The 14,480-nt window shown below is 45.8% G+C and overlaps 1 protein-coding gene across 1 annotated transcript in view; it reads left to right on the top strand.

Moving 5' to 3' along the window:
* DNAH1 (dynein axonemal heavy chain 1) overlaps positions 1–14,480 on the top strand; it is a 73,223-nt gene that overhangs the window by 40,142 nt on the left and 18,601 nt on the right. Inside the window, exons 37-53 of the mRNA XM_029958280.1 lie at positions 1,070–1,247; positions 1,363–1,557; positions 2,231–2,350; positions 2,973–3,131; positions 3,430–3,534; positions 4,678–4,818; positions 5,292–5,452; positions 6,149–6,306; positions 6,440–6,613; positions 6,984–7,022; positions 8,097–8,275; positions 8,883–9,113; positions 10,451–10,647; positions 11,026–11,161; positions 12,319–12,527; positions 13,316–13,487; positions 13,844–14,035. Coding sequence (XP_029814140.1) covers positions 1,070–1,247; positions 1,363–1,557; positions 2,231–2,350; positions 2,973–3,131; positions 3,430–3,534; positions 4,678–4,818; positions 5,292–5,452; positions 6,149–6,306; positions 6,440–6,613; positions 6,984–7,022; positions 8,097–8,275; positions 8,883–9,113; positions 10,451–10,647; positions 11,026–11,161; positions 12,319–12,527; positions 13,316–13,487; positions 13,844–14,035 — 2,746 coding nt within the window. The remainder of the gene's footprint in view (positions 1–1,069; positions 1,248–1,362; positions 1,558–2,230; positions 2,351–2,972; positions 3,132–3,429; positions 3,535–4,677; positions 4,819–5,291; positions 5,453–6,148; positions 6,307–6,439; positions 6,614–6,983; positions 7,023–8,096; positions 8,276–8,882; positions 9,114–10,450; positions 10,648–11,025; positions 11,162–12,318; positions 12,528–13,315; positions 13,488–13,843; positions 14,036–14,480) is intronic.

Below are 14,480 nucleotides of genomic sequence, written 5' to 3'. Positions count from 1 at the left end.
GAATCTAAGGTGTGAGAAGCAGTGTGAATCTCCCTTTGGCCCTGTCAGCCAGCACTTGCTTAGGGGCAAAGCTAAAAATTGTGTTCTGTAAAATGAGGGAAACTAAATATATATGAAACTAACTATCTCTAGGAAAAGTGCAAGCAAGTAAACATTACTGATGCTGAGACCAGAGCTTCCCAACTTAGAATCTGGTGTATATTTGCTGAAGGACATTTTATAGGATGTTCCAATTAAGCTCAACAGTTTTATTTATGATGTGACTCTACCCAAGGGCAGCACACAGACACATCAACATGACAGAAAGAAAAATACAGCAGCCATGTAAAATGTATTTACAGACAAATCCATCTGTTTTAATCAGCTGAGCTTCGGAACAGACAGTTTTCCCTTGATCTCAGTAACAATATCCTGGAATTCACTAGCATTATAAAAATAACAAATAATTATTTAATAGCAGGAGTGGAGTCTATCCAGGGTCTGAATGGAAATTGCACTCCAGGTTTCCATGTGTAGATCAAGTTCTTGCTGTCAACAGCCAGCATTCCTTGTGTCTGCTCTCCTGTTCACCAGCTCCAGCACCACCAGGGTTCACAGACAGTTGAGGATGGGGAACTTCAGTTATAAAGAGGGTAGGGACATGCCCTTAGCCTGGATTTATCCTTGTAACCCGAGTCTGCCTTTATACTTGGTGGAGAAAAAGAGGCACCTCAAGAGAGCAGATAACCTGCCTATGACCTGAACTGGATGCTAGCAAGGCCTCTTTACTCGTTATTGAGGAGAGAGATGTTAAAGGGAAGCTTGATGTTTTACAGTTAAATTATATGAATTCCAGATTTAATGCCCAAAGAAATTGTTTCATGGTGTCACTCAGGCTGAGATGTTTATCTCATTAAAAAAAGGAATGAAGTGGACCTTTATGCAGCTCATCAAAAAGGGAGGCACAGGTATCCTTGGACAGATGAACCAGGGTAATATTCTGGCTCTGTTGCCTTATATGGTTGGAACTTTGCCATTGATTTCAGCAAAACCAGAATGGGCCAAGCCCTGCTTTCCTTACACCTTTCAGGACAGATGGGATCTTCTCCACACTGATCCGCCGGGGAACTGTGGCCACTGACACCACCAAGAAGTGGTATATGTTTGATGGGCCAGTTGATGCTTTGTGGATTGAAAACATGAACACAGTGCTAGATGACAATAAGAAGCTGTGCCTCAGCTCAGGGGAAATCATAAAGATGACAGAGGTAACTCATCCCTCTCGCTTTTGCTGCCTGCTGTCTGTACTCCTCTCTCCCAGCACTGAAAGATGTATCAAAAGTGAACAAGTCCTTATCCTTCCTTTTGTTTTACAATTTCCAGAGCATGACCATGATGTTTGAAGTCCAGGATCTGGCTGTTGCTTCCCCTGCCACAGTCTCCCGCTGTGGCATGGTTTACCTGGAACCCAGCATCTTGGGGCTGGACCCCTTCGTTGAATGCTGGCTGAAAAATATCCCAGAAATCATGCAGCGCTTCTCACAGAAACTAGCATCTCTCTTCAAGAAATTCCTCAAGGTGAGCTACCATGCCATTCCAGCCTTCCCAGAGTTTAAGCTTGTCAGCTTGCATATCAACCAGCACAGACTCGTCAAGGCCTGGATTTAAATGCCATTGTGGGAACAGTTCAGACTACCAGCATACAAACTGCTCTGTGAATTTTCTGGGTTTAATAGATGTTACTCACTGATCCCTGTAGATATGACTTAGTCTTATTGGTCATTATAGTTTATTTTATTTCATTTTAAAATTATTTTCTGGACAAAATCATCCCAGCGCTGCTGCTTACAGTGGAGTAACTCCAGGGAGAAAGTTGTATGAACCTGTCTTTTTATTTCTACTCTGCTGCTAAGCCATTATTGTAATGAGTAACCTGGAGATGCAAAGGAAAGCTCCAAAAGGAGCTAACCATTTAACAGCAGTGATGCCACAAGATGCACATCACTGTTGTGCAGAACCAAAAGGCAGGCCCAGTGGTTTCTTGGGGTTAAGACTGAACCTAGGGATTTGACTGGCTTTTCTCCAGTCAGAACAGTGATACTTGGGATGCAGTTGGAAATGGCAGCATTTTCAGTCACTATATGTGCTAAACATAGCATGAGGGAGACAAGGAGAAACCAGAATGAGAAGGTAAAACCAAAGTCAGCTATGCTGGATGGTGACACTGAGCTGTTCCTGCCTTTCCTTACAGGATGCCATCGACTTTGTGAGGAGCTCTGTGAAGGAGATAATTACCTCAACGGACAGTAACCTCACAAGGAGCCTCCTCGTGCTCTTGGAATGTTTGTATCAGCCTTTCATTCCCATTAAGGTAGGATTTTGCTACCTCTTTCACTATTATTTGTGCCTGTAACTCTTAAGGACACCAAGTAATGCAGAGGGTTAGTCACCAGAGAACAAGATGTTGGTGCAGAAAGGTCATGCTGTAGCTCATCTACGGTGCAGAAGTAATATGACATCCTGCAAAGCATAGGTAAACCTGGAAGGATTATGCTCTGCCCACTGAAGAAACAAAAGATAAGCTCCATGCCTACCAGGCTGGAGGGCAGAGGTTCACTTTTATTTATAGCAGAGGGAATTGGAGAATAAGTGGAAAGCAGAGATCAGAGCTGAGCAGCGATGCACTTCAGATTGCAGGTCCTTTGAGAATTAGTACTGGAGAAGGTTGGACAATTTTCAAATTAAAAACCTAAGACTAAATTCTTCTCCCAGCTCCTGTTGAGTGACGTTAGTTCAGCAAGGGGAGTCTCTCAAGTACACCAATAAAACAACAAATTTTAATCCACAGAATATATTAACAAGGCCTGTGAAAAGCTGGCTAGGAAAAGCTACATAGAAGCTGAATAGAATTACAAAAAAATAAGGAAGAGTCTGGGTTTTGTGTGCCTTAACCATGGCTGAGAACTTTTTTTCTGCTTGTCTCTGGTTCTAAGGGAATTAAGACGATTCCCCGGGAGAAGGCTGCTCGTATGGGAGAGCTGATTGAACCCTGGTTTATATTTGCCTTGATCTGGAGTGTGGGTGCTACTGGAGATGCCCAAAGTCGCATGGCCTTCAGCTCGTGGCTCAGAAGTAAGATGTCAAAGGAAAAGGTGAGTAAAGGAAAAGCAGATCCTCTCTCATTATAGAGGAATTAGTAATGATGGATGGCGGTCAGAGCTTCTTGAATGTCTGGAGGCTTTGGATGGACTTCTTCTTGGCATCTTGGCTACTCCCTTTAAGTCTGTCTCAAACTTAAAGGGACCACTGGAGCTAGAAGTTCTGGGAGAAATCTGAGCCCCCCTGGCCTGGGCAGCACCCCATTAGCAAAGTTTTCTCTGAAGTAGTGCAGATCCTCCTATGAATTCAGCTTAGTGGCAACCAGGTTCACCACTGCTTTTTTTCTCACAGATCCAGTTACTTTTCCCCAAAGAAGGACTGGTTTTTGACTATAAGCTGGATGATGCTGGGCTTAGTAGTACTGAAGAGGATGTGGATGAAGAGGTCACTAGAGAGGTAAAATATTTCACCTCCAAAATGGGTATTATAGGGGGAAGGACCAGGAAGCAGCAAAGTCCTGGAGGATTTGGTAGGATTTTCTCATCAAGGGCAAATAAGAAAGGCCTATAGGAACCAAACAAGAATGTTTAATCAAAATTAAGCTTTTTGCTGAATCAAAAAGGCAGCTTCTTGCCTTCAGGATCGTGAAGTAGATCTTTCAAATCTACTCAAACCAGCCAAAGGCTGGTCAATTGAGACTTGAGTGCCTCTGTCAGTGCTCAGGAAAGTGAGAGAGCTCTACAGGTGTGGCTGCTGGAGAAGGACAAGGAGAAGCTCAGATGGATAGATCTGCCTGTGTTAAAAAGCAGTGCACAACAGCAGAAGAGCTGTGTGCAGCAGAGTATAGAGTAGCAGCAAAGAAGACAAATATGCCATCTTTTTCACAGGAGACAGCAGTAGGGCGTGTAAGGGCCATCTTGACTGACAGTCAACAGCCTCTGGGCTGAAAGAAAGTAAAAAAAGAGGGAAAACTCTTCCCCTTCCTGAAATCAAAGAAAAGAGCCCTACATAAGCATCAGATGCTTAACAGAAGCTGCCAATGTGGTCAGAAATACAGATCTCCTGTGTTCTCCAGCACATCCCTGGCAGAACCTCTATCTCACTTGTATAGTGGCCTCTGGGAGGTTCATCTGCAGCTTGAATCTAGCAGAAGTCATCCATGTCTTGTACAAGTACAGAACCTCATGTGCCTCTGAGTGCAACGTGACTGATGGCACCAAATGTGAAGACAGGATCCCAGATAAACCCCTTTTGGCCCTCTGCCATGGGCAGAATTCCCATTCTTGCAAATATCAAAAGTGCTCCATCCCACTTTGATCCCAGTTCTCAGAAGGGAGGGCAAGTGTGTTGCTGCTGGAGCAATAAACTCTGACTCTTGGGCTCTCTCCCACTCAAAATAAGTGAGTCAAATGCTCACAGCATTGCCATACAGAAAGATAAGGGTGGCAAGACTAACAGAGGGGCTGGAAACCTGAATTCCTCATCAAAATCTGAGCTAATAACACAAGGAGTGGTGACAGGGAAAACAGCAGAAATAGTTTTCTTTTCCTGTAAGGGATAGTTGTGACTGCCCCATCTAAGCAGACTCATATCTTTCAGGTGCACTGGGAGGTGTGGCTGGACCCTACAGCAAAGTTCACCATGGTTCCAGATACCAACTTCTGTGATGTTATTGTGCCCACAATGAACACAGTCCGCATGGCATTTCTGCTGGAGCTGTTGCTCACCAACTATAAGCCAGTATGTGCCCAGCCTTGTCTTTGAATTTTTGATTCAGCCTTTTCCTCTCCCAGTGCAGTCAGAACTTAACAGCTACCTGACACTTTGAGATTATTTCCCACTCCCATGGATTTGTATTTCTCTGCTCAAAATCTGTGCTTAAGCCCTAAGAATTCTCCATTCAGTCCCCAGGCACCATGCCAGTGCCTCAAAGGTGTGTCAAGAGTCATTTGTTTAATCAAAATGCAGCAATTGCTAGATAGCCCATCACCATCCCTCTTTACCTGTTTCCTACAGTTTGATTTCATGCTTCTCTGGTTGGATTCCATCCACACCGGGAGATCTGTTGGGCAGCTGACCTTACTGAAGAAACAAGCCTAACCTTTTGATTCCTAAGTGAGCAGTAACCTGCATTTCCTCCAGCAAATGTGAGAGTGCTGGGAAACACAGACTGCTTGCCTGGTGTTATGCTGCATTGCTGATTGTGCTTCCAGGTTCTCTGCATTGGTCCCACTGGCACAGGGAAGACTCTCACAATTGCGGACAAGCTTTTGAAGAACTTGCCTAACAAATACATCACCCACTTCCTGATGTTTTCAGCACGCACCTCTGCTAACCAAACCCAGGATCTCATTGACAGCAAACTGGATAAGAGGCAAGATTCCTTTCTGTGTGTGCAAAAGCAGCATCCCCGAGCTCAGTGTTTCTGTCAACTTGGCCATTTAATTTCATCCCAAGACCTGAAGGGGCCGCAAGCACGTACAGCTGTGGATAACAAATAGAACACACAGCACATCTGAGCTGGGATTGTGAGAGCCAGTAAAAGCTTAATATAATGGCAAGGAAGTGAGAAGGATTAGTGAGGGTCTGTAAGAGTTGCTCCAATTCTAGTTATTCCAGAAATACTACATTTCACAGCACAGGTGTTTGCAAACCCTGGTGTGGGATCTTTACAGAAAGTGATGAAGGGAGAAAATGTGGCTGTCCACCCGCAGTCCCACTCCCCACAGTTAACAGCTTCCATTTCGCCTCCCTGGTCAGCCACTGCTTCGAAGTTTCCAACAGATTCATGGGCTCAAGTTTTGCTTTTATTTGCACCCATTTATTCACTGACATTGTGCATAAGTAGACAAAATTTCACTTGTGTTTGGAAAGAAGCCAGTGCCTCAAACGTTGCTCCAGATCTTTTCCATATAAAGGCCCTTATAATGGAGTTTATTAAGTATAAGAATAGCTGAAACTGTTGATTCAGGAAACACCTGGAGATAAAAAAGAGTGCTTTTGGATCAAGATAGGAGTACCTTTGCAATAGGAGTTGTCCTGTGTCCTTTCACGGGTTCTCTCCTTACAGGCGGAAAGGTGTGTTCGGGCCTCCAGTTGGTCGGTACTTCATATTTTTTATCGATGACTTGAACATGCCCATGCTGGAGCAATATGGTGCTCAGCCACCCATCGAGCTGCTGCGGCAGTACATGGACCACCGGGGCTGGTACGACCGGAAACAGATCGGTATGACCCAGACCCTGAGCCCAGAGCTCTTGGCGAAAGTTGGCCTGTTAGATACGTGCACCTGCTGTGGGAATTTGTGGCCAGGGTTTTCAGCCACGACTTAGCATTCATTCCTGATTTTGCACTCTTCAAGGTACTTTTAAGAATCTGGTAGATATTAATTTTGTCTGTGCCATGGGACCTCCTGGAGGGGGAAGGAATCCTGTCACTCCACGCTTCACTCGCCATTTCAACTACCTCTCCTTCACCGAGATGGATGACAGCAGCAAGAAGACTATCTTCTCCAACATCCTTGGCAGCTGGATGGGTAAGTCCTGCAGAAAACTGCCACCTTCTCCTCATATTGGAAGTCACCCTGCTGATAATGGAGGTTGGAAGGGGAGGGATTAATACTGATGATCCAATCAAAATGTTGGAAGCTGAAACTTGCAGTCACTTGAAGATGCTTTTGGGAAAGCATTGTATGAATCTTAGCAAACAGAGAGCTCATACACTGTTTAATCTCAGGGCCAAACTCTGCTCGTGCAAATCAGCAAACTTCAGCTTTAGCTTTCACTGTTCCATAAGATATCATATAGCCCGGGCCTTTCAGAGAGCATTTCATTTGTGATGGATGATGCAGATATCCTTCACCTCAGCAGGTAAAGCTGGAACTCAGGGTTTTTTTCTTTTTCTAGATGGACTCCTAGGAGAAAGAAGTTACAGAACTCCAGTGCGTAAGTAGGAGCAGAAAGATGAGAGAGACAGTGAACAGAACAAGCTGATGGGCACAGCATGGCATAGCTTACCTGTGCTTTCAGCAGACAGACACTTGCCCAGACAACAGCCCTCAGTGCAAGCAGAGCCTTCTGTTACTCTCCATCTGCTGCAGCCTGTGGACAGCTGAGCAGGGTGGATCTGAGCATGGTGCTACAGCCACCCAGAAAAAAGGGTTCATTTGGAGTGAAATGAGTCCTCTTGTATTTGACAGGGTGGGAATTTAGGATCATCTTTGTAAATGTGCCCTCATCTGCAAATCTGCCAGTAGAAAGGAGTCAGAATAGTCAGCTATGAGAGAAGCAAAGCAGAGCTTTCTGGGTGCTTGCAATATTCACAAGTACCAGTACATGGCTGTGAGTTCAGGGGCACACTGAAACATCTAGCTGTGATTTAAAGAGAAATTAAAGAACTTCGGAAATCATGCAAAAAAGTTCAAAATGCTGAGGTGTCACAGGGCTCTACTTCTTAAGGAATGTTTGTAACAAACTTCATTGAGAGAAAAAAAAATATGCTCTGAAACTGGCAGCTGTGTTTAAATCTTGACAGACTATTGCATAAGAAATTATTCCTCAGTGGCTTTGCATTTGCTGAGCATAATGATTTGCAGGGGGTTTGGCTAAGAGGGCACTCACACCTTCTAGCTTAAAAGTAGCTGAGACTCTGCTGTGGGAGTATAAGGAAGGAGAAGGAAAACCTGTCTGGAGTATTTCAGGTAGGCATCCATTGCCTTTCTGGCAGTGTCTCCTCTGTCTCTGCGGGATATAAAGTTTTTGCATCACAGAATGATTGTGATGTGTTCTTCCATCCCCAAATCTGGTTCACATTAGTTGAGAAACTCATTGGAAACTGTCCACTGCAGTGAGCAGGTGCTTGGTCAGTTGCTTCACAGTCTCTGCAGAAGAAAGCAGACAAAAGTGTGTTCCTGCCCAAGCACCTCTGCTGCTCAGTGCCACCTTCCTGCCCTGTTGGGACCTTCTCAGCCCAGAGTCACCTCACTGGCATCCTCTCCAACTTCCTCTGTCTCTCTGCAGCTGGAGCAGTTGCAGTCAAAGACTTGAATGAGCCCTTGGTGGATGCCACTATCCATATGTATATGACCATCACATCCCAGCTGCTGCCCACACCAGCAAAGTCTCATTACACCTTCAACCTGAGAGACCTGTCCAAGGTGTTCCAGGGCATGCTCATGGCTGAGCCCAGCAAGGTCGAGGTGAGTCCTCCCATCAGCACAGCTGTGTCACGCAGGGGAAGACCAGAAATGTTCCAGCTGAGGCCTCGTCGACAGGCCTGCAAGGGGGCCAGACAGGAGCATAGGTGCTGTCTTGCCTGCTTGTGTCAGTGGAGGCTTCTGCCCCTTCAACCCTCCTGAGGACCTTGCTCTGGCTTCAGCCTGGCTAGTAGAGATTGACTTATCACAGGAAGTGCTTAGGATCCTAGTTCTGTGCTACCAGCCTAATAAAGGGCTCTTCCCAAAAAACACAAGAAAACTGTAGAAATTAAATCAAACTGGGGAAAGATAAGCACAGAGAACATAAAATTTAAATCTCTCAAAGAAAGCCCGGCATATGGACAAATAGAGGAGGGAATTAGCTGAAGCTGTAATGAGCTCTCTGCAAAGCAGCTGTTTTGACAAGAGTTGATTTTGAGGGGAGAAGGGAAAGCAGCTTCCTCCGCCCAGTTCATTCTCCGCTCCAGCTGCCTTCTAGCAGGAGTGGAGCTGGCCACATGCTGGGCAGGAACCAGCTTTCCTGACAGTGATGCTCATAACACTTCTCTGCTCCTCTCACCGGGGCTGTTTTGCTGGGATTTCCTGCCAGAACAAATTGGACCTGCTGAGACTGTGGTACCATGAAAGCTGCCGGGTCTTCTGTGATCGCTTGGTCAATGAGGAGGACCGGACCTGGTTTGACAACCTAATGATGAAGAAGATGGAGGAGTTTGGCACCACTTTTGAGGAGGTCATCCCCTCCCAGCCAGTTCTGTTTGGGGACTTCATGGAGCCAGGTGCCAATGTCAAGCTATACAAAGCAATTGACAGCCAGGAAAAGGTAAGGACCTTGGGAATCATGATGTGAACTGTGTTCATATCTTCCAAGGCTTTTGTAAACAAAGGAAAACAGTTAATAGTGATGGTGGAGCTTCTGTAATTGAAGGTATCTGGAACCACAAACCCTCTGAGGGGTCTCCTGTGAACTTCTACCCTGTATATGGATAGTAGCTGTATTTGACACAATGGGAAATTGAGGTGGAACAAGCTGTCTCTGCTTTTCAATCCTGGAGGCAGCCTGCTATGCCAAATCTCCAAAATGAGCTGCACTTGGGACTGCAAAGTGAAATCTGGTGGAAAGAAATGGCACATTACCCCCAAACAATACTACTTCTGCCATTAAAGACTTCACAATTGACCTTTACAAGTAATTAATGTTACTGCCAGATTCCCTGTTGGAGAAGATACTGCGAGTACTTCGGTAGTGGTAATTAAGCGAAGGCAATGAGCAGCGCGTTTTGCACTCATTATCAGAAACAGATGATTATCCTGTCGTCTCTCCTCTTGTGATAGCTGTGTGACAAGGACTGGTAATTAACTGAGCTTTCCAATCCCTTTTGCAAAGTATCTAGGCCTGTCCCCCACTGAGGTGAGCACAGCTGAGACAGCCAGGCTTACAGGCTGCCACACAGTCCACTGATGCACACAGGACTTTGGCATCTAGGCAGGGATTCCAGCACTGTATGAATTCCAGCTGGTGTTGCTTGCCCAAGTTCACAGTGAGATTGCTGAGGGGATAGGATCAAATCCCAGATATCTTCATGCTTCATCTCCTTCTCTGGCCTGAGGGTGCTGTTGAAAAGAGCCCTGGAAAGGGCAGGAGAAACTGCTCCTGCAACTGTTCCATGTGATGACTGGACTGGGAGAGGAGTGTGCTCCTCTACCCATCTACAGCCAGTGTTGTTTTCTTCCAGCACCTGCCCTTTCCAGCCAGGATCCTGCACAGGGTGCAGCAGCAGGCAATGGGCAGCTATAGAGCGAGGAAACTGTCCCAGAGGGAGGCCCTGGAGCAGTATGGATCAGGCAGCCATAAGCTATTTTATTTTGAACTACACCCTGCTGTTTCTCCAGGCAAACAGCACTGTTGGGAACAGCAGACCTTAGTCACTTGCCTGAGTTAGTTTAAGGTCACTGTTCAGCAGCTGCCGCCACCACCACTATCTAAATTCAGCCCAGTCCAATGGCACTTCCTATAAAAGCAAGGAGGAGAGTTGCTCCCAGACCCTGCTGAGCACCAGGCTCTGCCCCCTCACAGTCCAGGCTTGGCCTGCAATCACCTCCCCACACACACACTATTGCTTTTATCTGGTAGCCACAATTGAGGGTTTCTGCCCACAGTTGAAGGTTGTGATTGAGGATTACCTGGAAGAGTATAATCAAAACAACACCCCAGAGCTGAAGCTTGTGCTTTTCATGGATGCAATCCAGCACATCTGCCGAATCAGCCGGATTTTGCGGCAGGCTCCAGGGAATGCTCTTCTCCTGGGCGTTGGAGGAAGTGGTAGACAGTCCCTCACCAGACTGGCATCTCACATGTAAGTAATGCACTCCCACCTATGCATGTATCATGGAGCAGCTCCATTGGGGCTGTATTCAGAGAATCTCTTTTTCTGCCCTTCCCACTACCAGTTGCACGTTTTTCTGGCAGCTGACTCTTCAAATGACTCAAGAGCTAGTGCTCAGTAACATGCACCTCTACACTGGGATTGTAGCTAGCTTGGGTATCTCTGCTTTGAGTAAAACCTGCTGCTGGGTTGGTGGCTGAACATGCACAAGGACAAACATGCTCAGGACTCATTGTAGGAAAACAACGTGCCTGAGTCCTTTCCCCCTGAGTCCACAACACATACTCAGGATTGACAGAAGAGGATATTTTAATTGGATGCAACTCCACAGGCTTCTCTTTCCTTTAGGTCAGAGTATGAGTGTTTCCAGATCGAACTGTCCAAAAATTATGGCATGACCGAATGGCGAGAAGATGTGAGGAAGATCATGATGAAGGCAGGCCTTCAAAGTCTACCCAAGACGTTCCTGTTTGTAGACACACAGGTACAGGAGTATTTGCATGGTGGATTCCGTCTCAAAAGGAGTCAGAAACACATGTCTAAGCTCAGTAAATCCTCCTAAAGGGGATTGAGGAGTTTGATACAAACCACACACAACTTGTATTTCTTCAGTAGCCTACATTCATCATCTTATGAAAAAACCCCAGGGAAACTGGAGGTGGTGCATTTATGCTAGAGGGACTGTAGAGAGGTGTGTGAGTGGGCTGATTGTTCTCTTGCTCAAGGAAGCTTCTTTCAGCTCCATACAAGGGTTTGGTGGGTTCAGAGATTTTAGACCCAGCTGCCTGAAGCTGAGCACTGTGTTGGCCACTGATATTAGAAGTCCTAAGTAACAGGATTCTTCTTCTTTTCAAAGATACCAGTAGATTTAGGACCTGCTGGTTCCTCAGGGTTATGTTGGCTTATAACTGTAAACTGTAACTTGCTAATGACTAGGCCAACTTCTGGAATTCACAGTTATGTTCCCCATAGGCTTTTTTGCTGCCTTCATTATCATAGGAAGCATTCCCATGTGGCACAGCCCTAAGCAGTGAGATGAGCATCAGTCAAATGCTGCTTGTTCTTGCAGCCTTCTCCCTGCAGTGAGAAGTATATGTGGGAGCAGAGGGGCACAGGAGGGTTCATTTAGTCAAGGAGATGGATTCTGTGTATTTCTGATTTAGCAAAGGTGGAGAGGTGAGTGTAGCACTGGAGGGAGATCATCCCACGGACTGTGACACATACCTACAATTACTTTGTCTCCCACATTGATAAGCTTTATTTTAATAATGAAGTGTTCTGTGATGGAGGAACGAAGACCTGGAGCAACCAGATATCTGGGGTCTGACTCCAGAGTCAACTGTGATGCAGGGAGTGAGGGCTTGAGCTCAATTTGTCTGTAAGGAGGCAGTGAAGGGGCATGAGGAAGTTTATTCTCAGACACATACCTCCATCCCTGAAATGGATGAACATGATTGTTCAATTGGAACTCTCACAAGAGTCAGTGTGCGCTTTACTGGAGCCAAGTGATCACATAAATGGTTTCTTATAGCACAGGCTGAGGGCTATATTTGTACAGAAATGATCTCCATGGCATGTGAGACACGACTGCCTTCTGACTTAGGAAAGTGCTTTCTGTTTTTTTACCTGTCATCTACTTAGATTAAAAATGAATCCTTCCTTGAAGATATCAACAACTTGCTCAACTCCGGTGACGTTCCCAACATTTACAACCCTGATGACCAAGAACAGATCATGACAGCCATGAAGCCTGTTGTTCGAGATCTCGGGCAGCAGCCCACCAAGGCCAATTTGATGGCTGCATACACAGGGCGGGTCCGCAGCAATATGCACCTGGTCCTGTGCATGAGGTACGGTTCAGGCCTAAGACTCTGTGCTTTTCATGTTAATTATTCCTTCCCCCTCCTTTGCCTTGCATCATTTTGTGATGGGATCTTTATTTCCAAGCCCCAGACTTTGGAGGAGGAGGAGAAATATGGGTGTAGTTTACCTTCCCATAAGATTGTATAATTTCTTTTTTTTTTTTTCTACACATTGCTGGTTTCAAGATGAGGTTTGAAAATTTTGAGAATATGATTATATGCGATCCAGATTAATTACAAGCTTCCTGCTCCTTCACACACCATTGAGCCATTTGTTACAAAAACATCTTTCTTGAATTTGGGGCTCAGTTGCACCATGTTTACTTGTGAATCTAGTGCATAGTCCATTAGCAGCTTGCTTGCTTGTGGGAGGGATACCAGAAGGTACAGGGCACTCTCAGTGCAAGTACAAATAGAAAAATCAGGGCCATAATTTTAGTCTAGTGATGTGATCTCTGCACCCACCTGCTTGAAATAAACTTCAGAGCACATTTACCTGAAGAGTCTTTCTTCCTAAGGAGGGACCCATAAAATATCAGCCTACTACCATCTTAATACTCCCAGAATATACCAAGGACTTCCAAGGAGTGAGCTGAGACCAGCAGCTCACTGCCTGAATTTTCATTCCCCTTTTCCCTCCTTCCTTGGGTATATTCCTGGCCCTCTTACCTGCAATTCTCTTCCCACTTCAGGGTGATTCTGTGGAAGAAGGAAAGCTGTTTTGTCCTTGTATTTTGAGCTGGTTGTAACATATTTTCTGCATGCCTTACCCTCAGCCCGCTTGGAGAAGTCTTCCGCGCACGCTTGAGGCAGTTCCCCTCTCTTGTGAACTGCTGTACCATTGACTGGTTCAATCAGTGGCCTGCTGAAGCCCTGGAGAGCGTTGCCTCCTCCTTCTTGAATGAAGTCCCACTTCTTGGTAGTGGTAACGAAGATATCAGTGGGATGGTAGGTGCCACACTCAACAGAATACACTGTTCCTGTATGTTCAGAGTGCCATGTCTCTAGATACACCAAGACAATGGATGCAGGGCACAACTGCAGAAAGGTCCCACCCTGCAGCAGAAATGTTTCAGGGCAAGGTCGTTCAAATGCAGAACAGGATAGCTTTTGTATGCCTTGAAACAGGCATGGCCATTTGTCACCCCTCTGTGGCACTGAAGCCCACACACATACATAAGCTCTGCTGTGACTGTATACTTTGGCTCTTTGGCAGCCCTTTCTGCTCTCTCTGGGCATCACATAGACTTGCCTACCCCATGTTCAGTACTGAATAAGATTATTTTTTTCCTTTCTCCGTGTAGATTCAAGTATGTGTAGCAATCCATCAGAGTGTGGCAAAGAAGTGTCAATTGTTCCTAGCAGAGCTGGGCAGACACAATTATATCACTCCCAAGAGCTACCTCGAGTTCCTCAGCATCTTCAGTTCCCTCATTGGAAGGAAGCAACAGGAACTGAAGACAGCCAAAAACAGGATGAAAGGTGGCCTGGACAAGGTTCGTTCCTCACACCCAGGAGAGATGTGGGGTCACCCCTTAACCACTCTGAGCAGTGTATTTATAGCTGCAGAGATGAAATGAGATGCTCTACACATTTCCTGTGTAAAAACTAAAGCAAGTGAGAACTATGCCTTCTGCCAGGGCCAGTCTTTCTGAAGGTCTGAGTCTGTAACAGCTCTAAAAGAATAATGGTCCCCAGCCTTTGGGGACCACAGACCTCTGTGTAGCCCATCTCTCAGGATGTTCCTTATTAACCTTCTAATTGGAAGCCCTATAACAGAAACATTGTTCTGCTGCCTGATTGCCGTGAGCTTATGAAGTAACGCCCAATATGTGCAGGCACCATTAGGCACTACTGTTCATAGGCACACCACAGTGTCAGAGTGTTGTTTAAGCAGGGACCAGGGCAAGACCTGCTTTGTACAGCCTGACACTGGGCAGT

Source organism: Manacus vitellinus, unplaced genomic scaffold, assembly GCF_001715985.3.
Source record: "Manacus vitellinus isolate BGI_N305 unplaced genomic scaffold, ASM171598v3 scaffold_14_pilon, whole genome shotgun sequence".
Taxonomy (NCBI): domain Eukaryota; kingdom Metazoa; phylum Chordata; class Aves; order Passeriformes; family Pipridae; genus Manacus; species Manacus vitellinus.
Note: the sequence above shows the minus strand (reverse complement) of the source record. Positions and strands in the feature narration are given on the sequence as shown.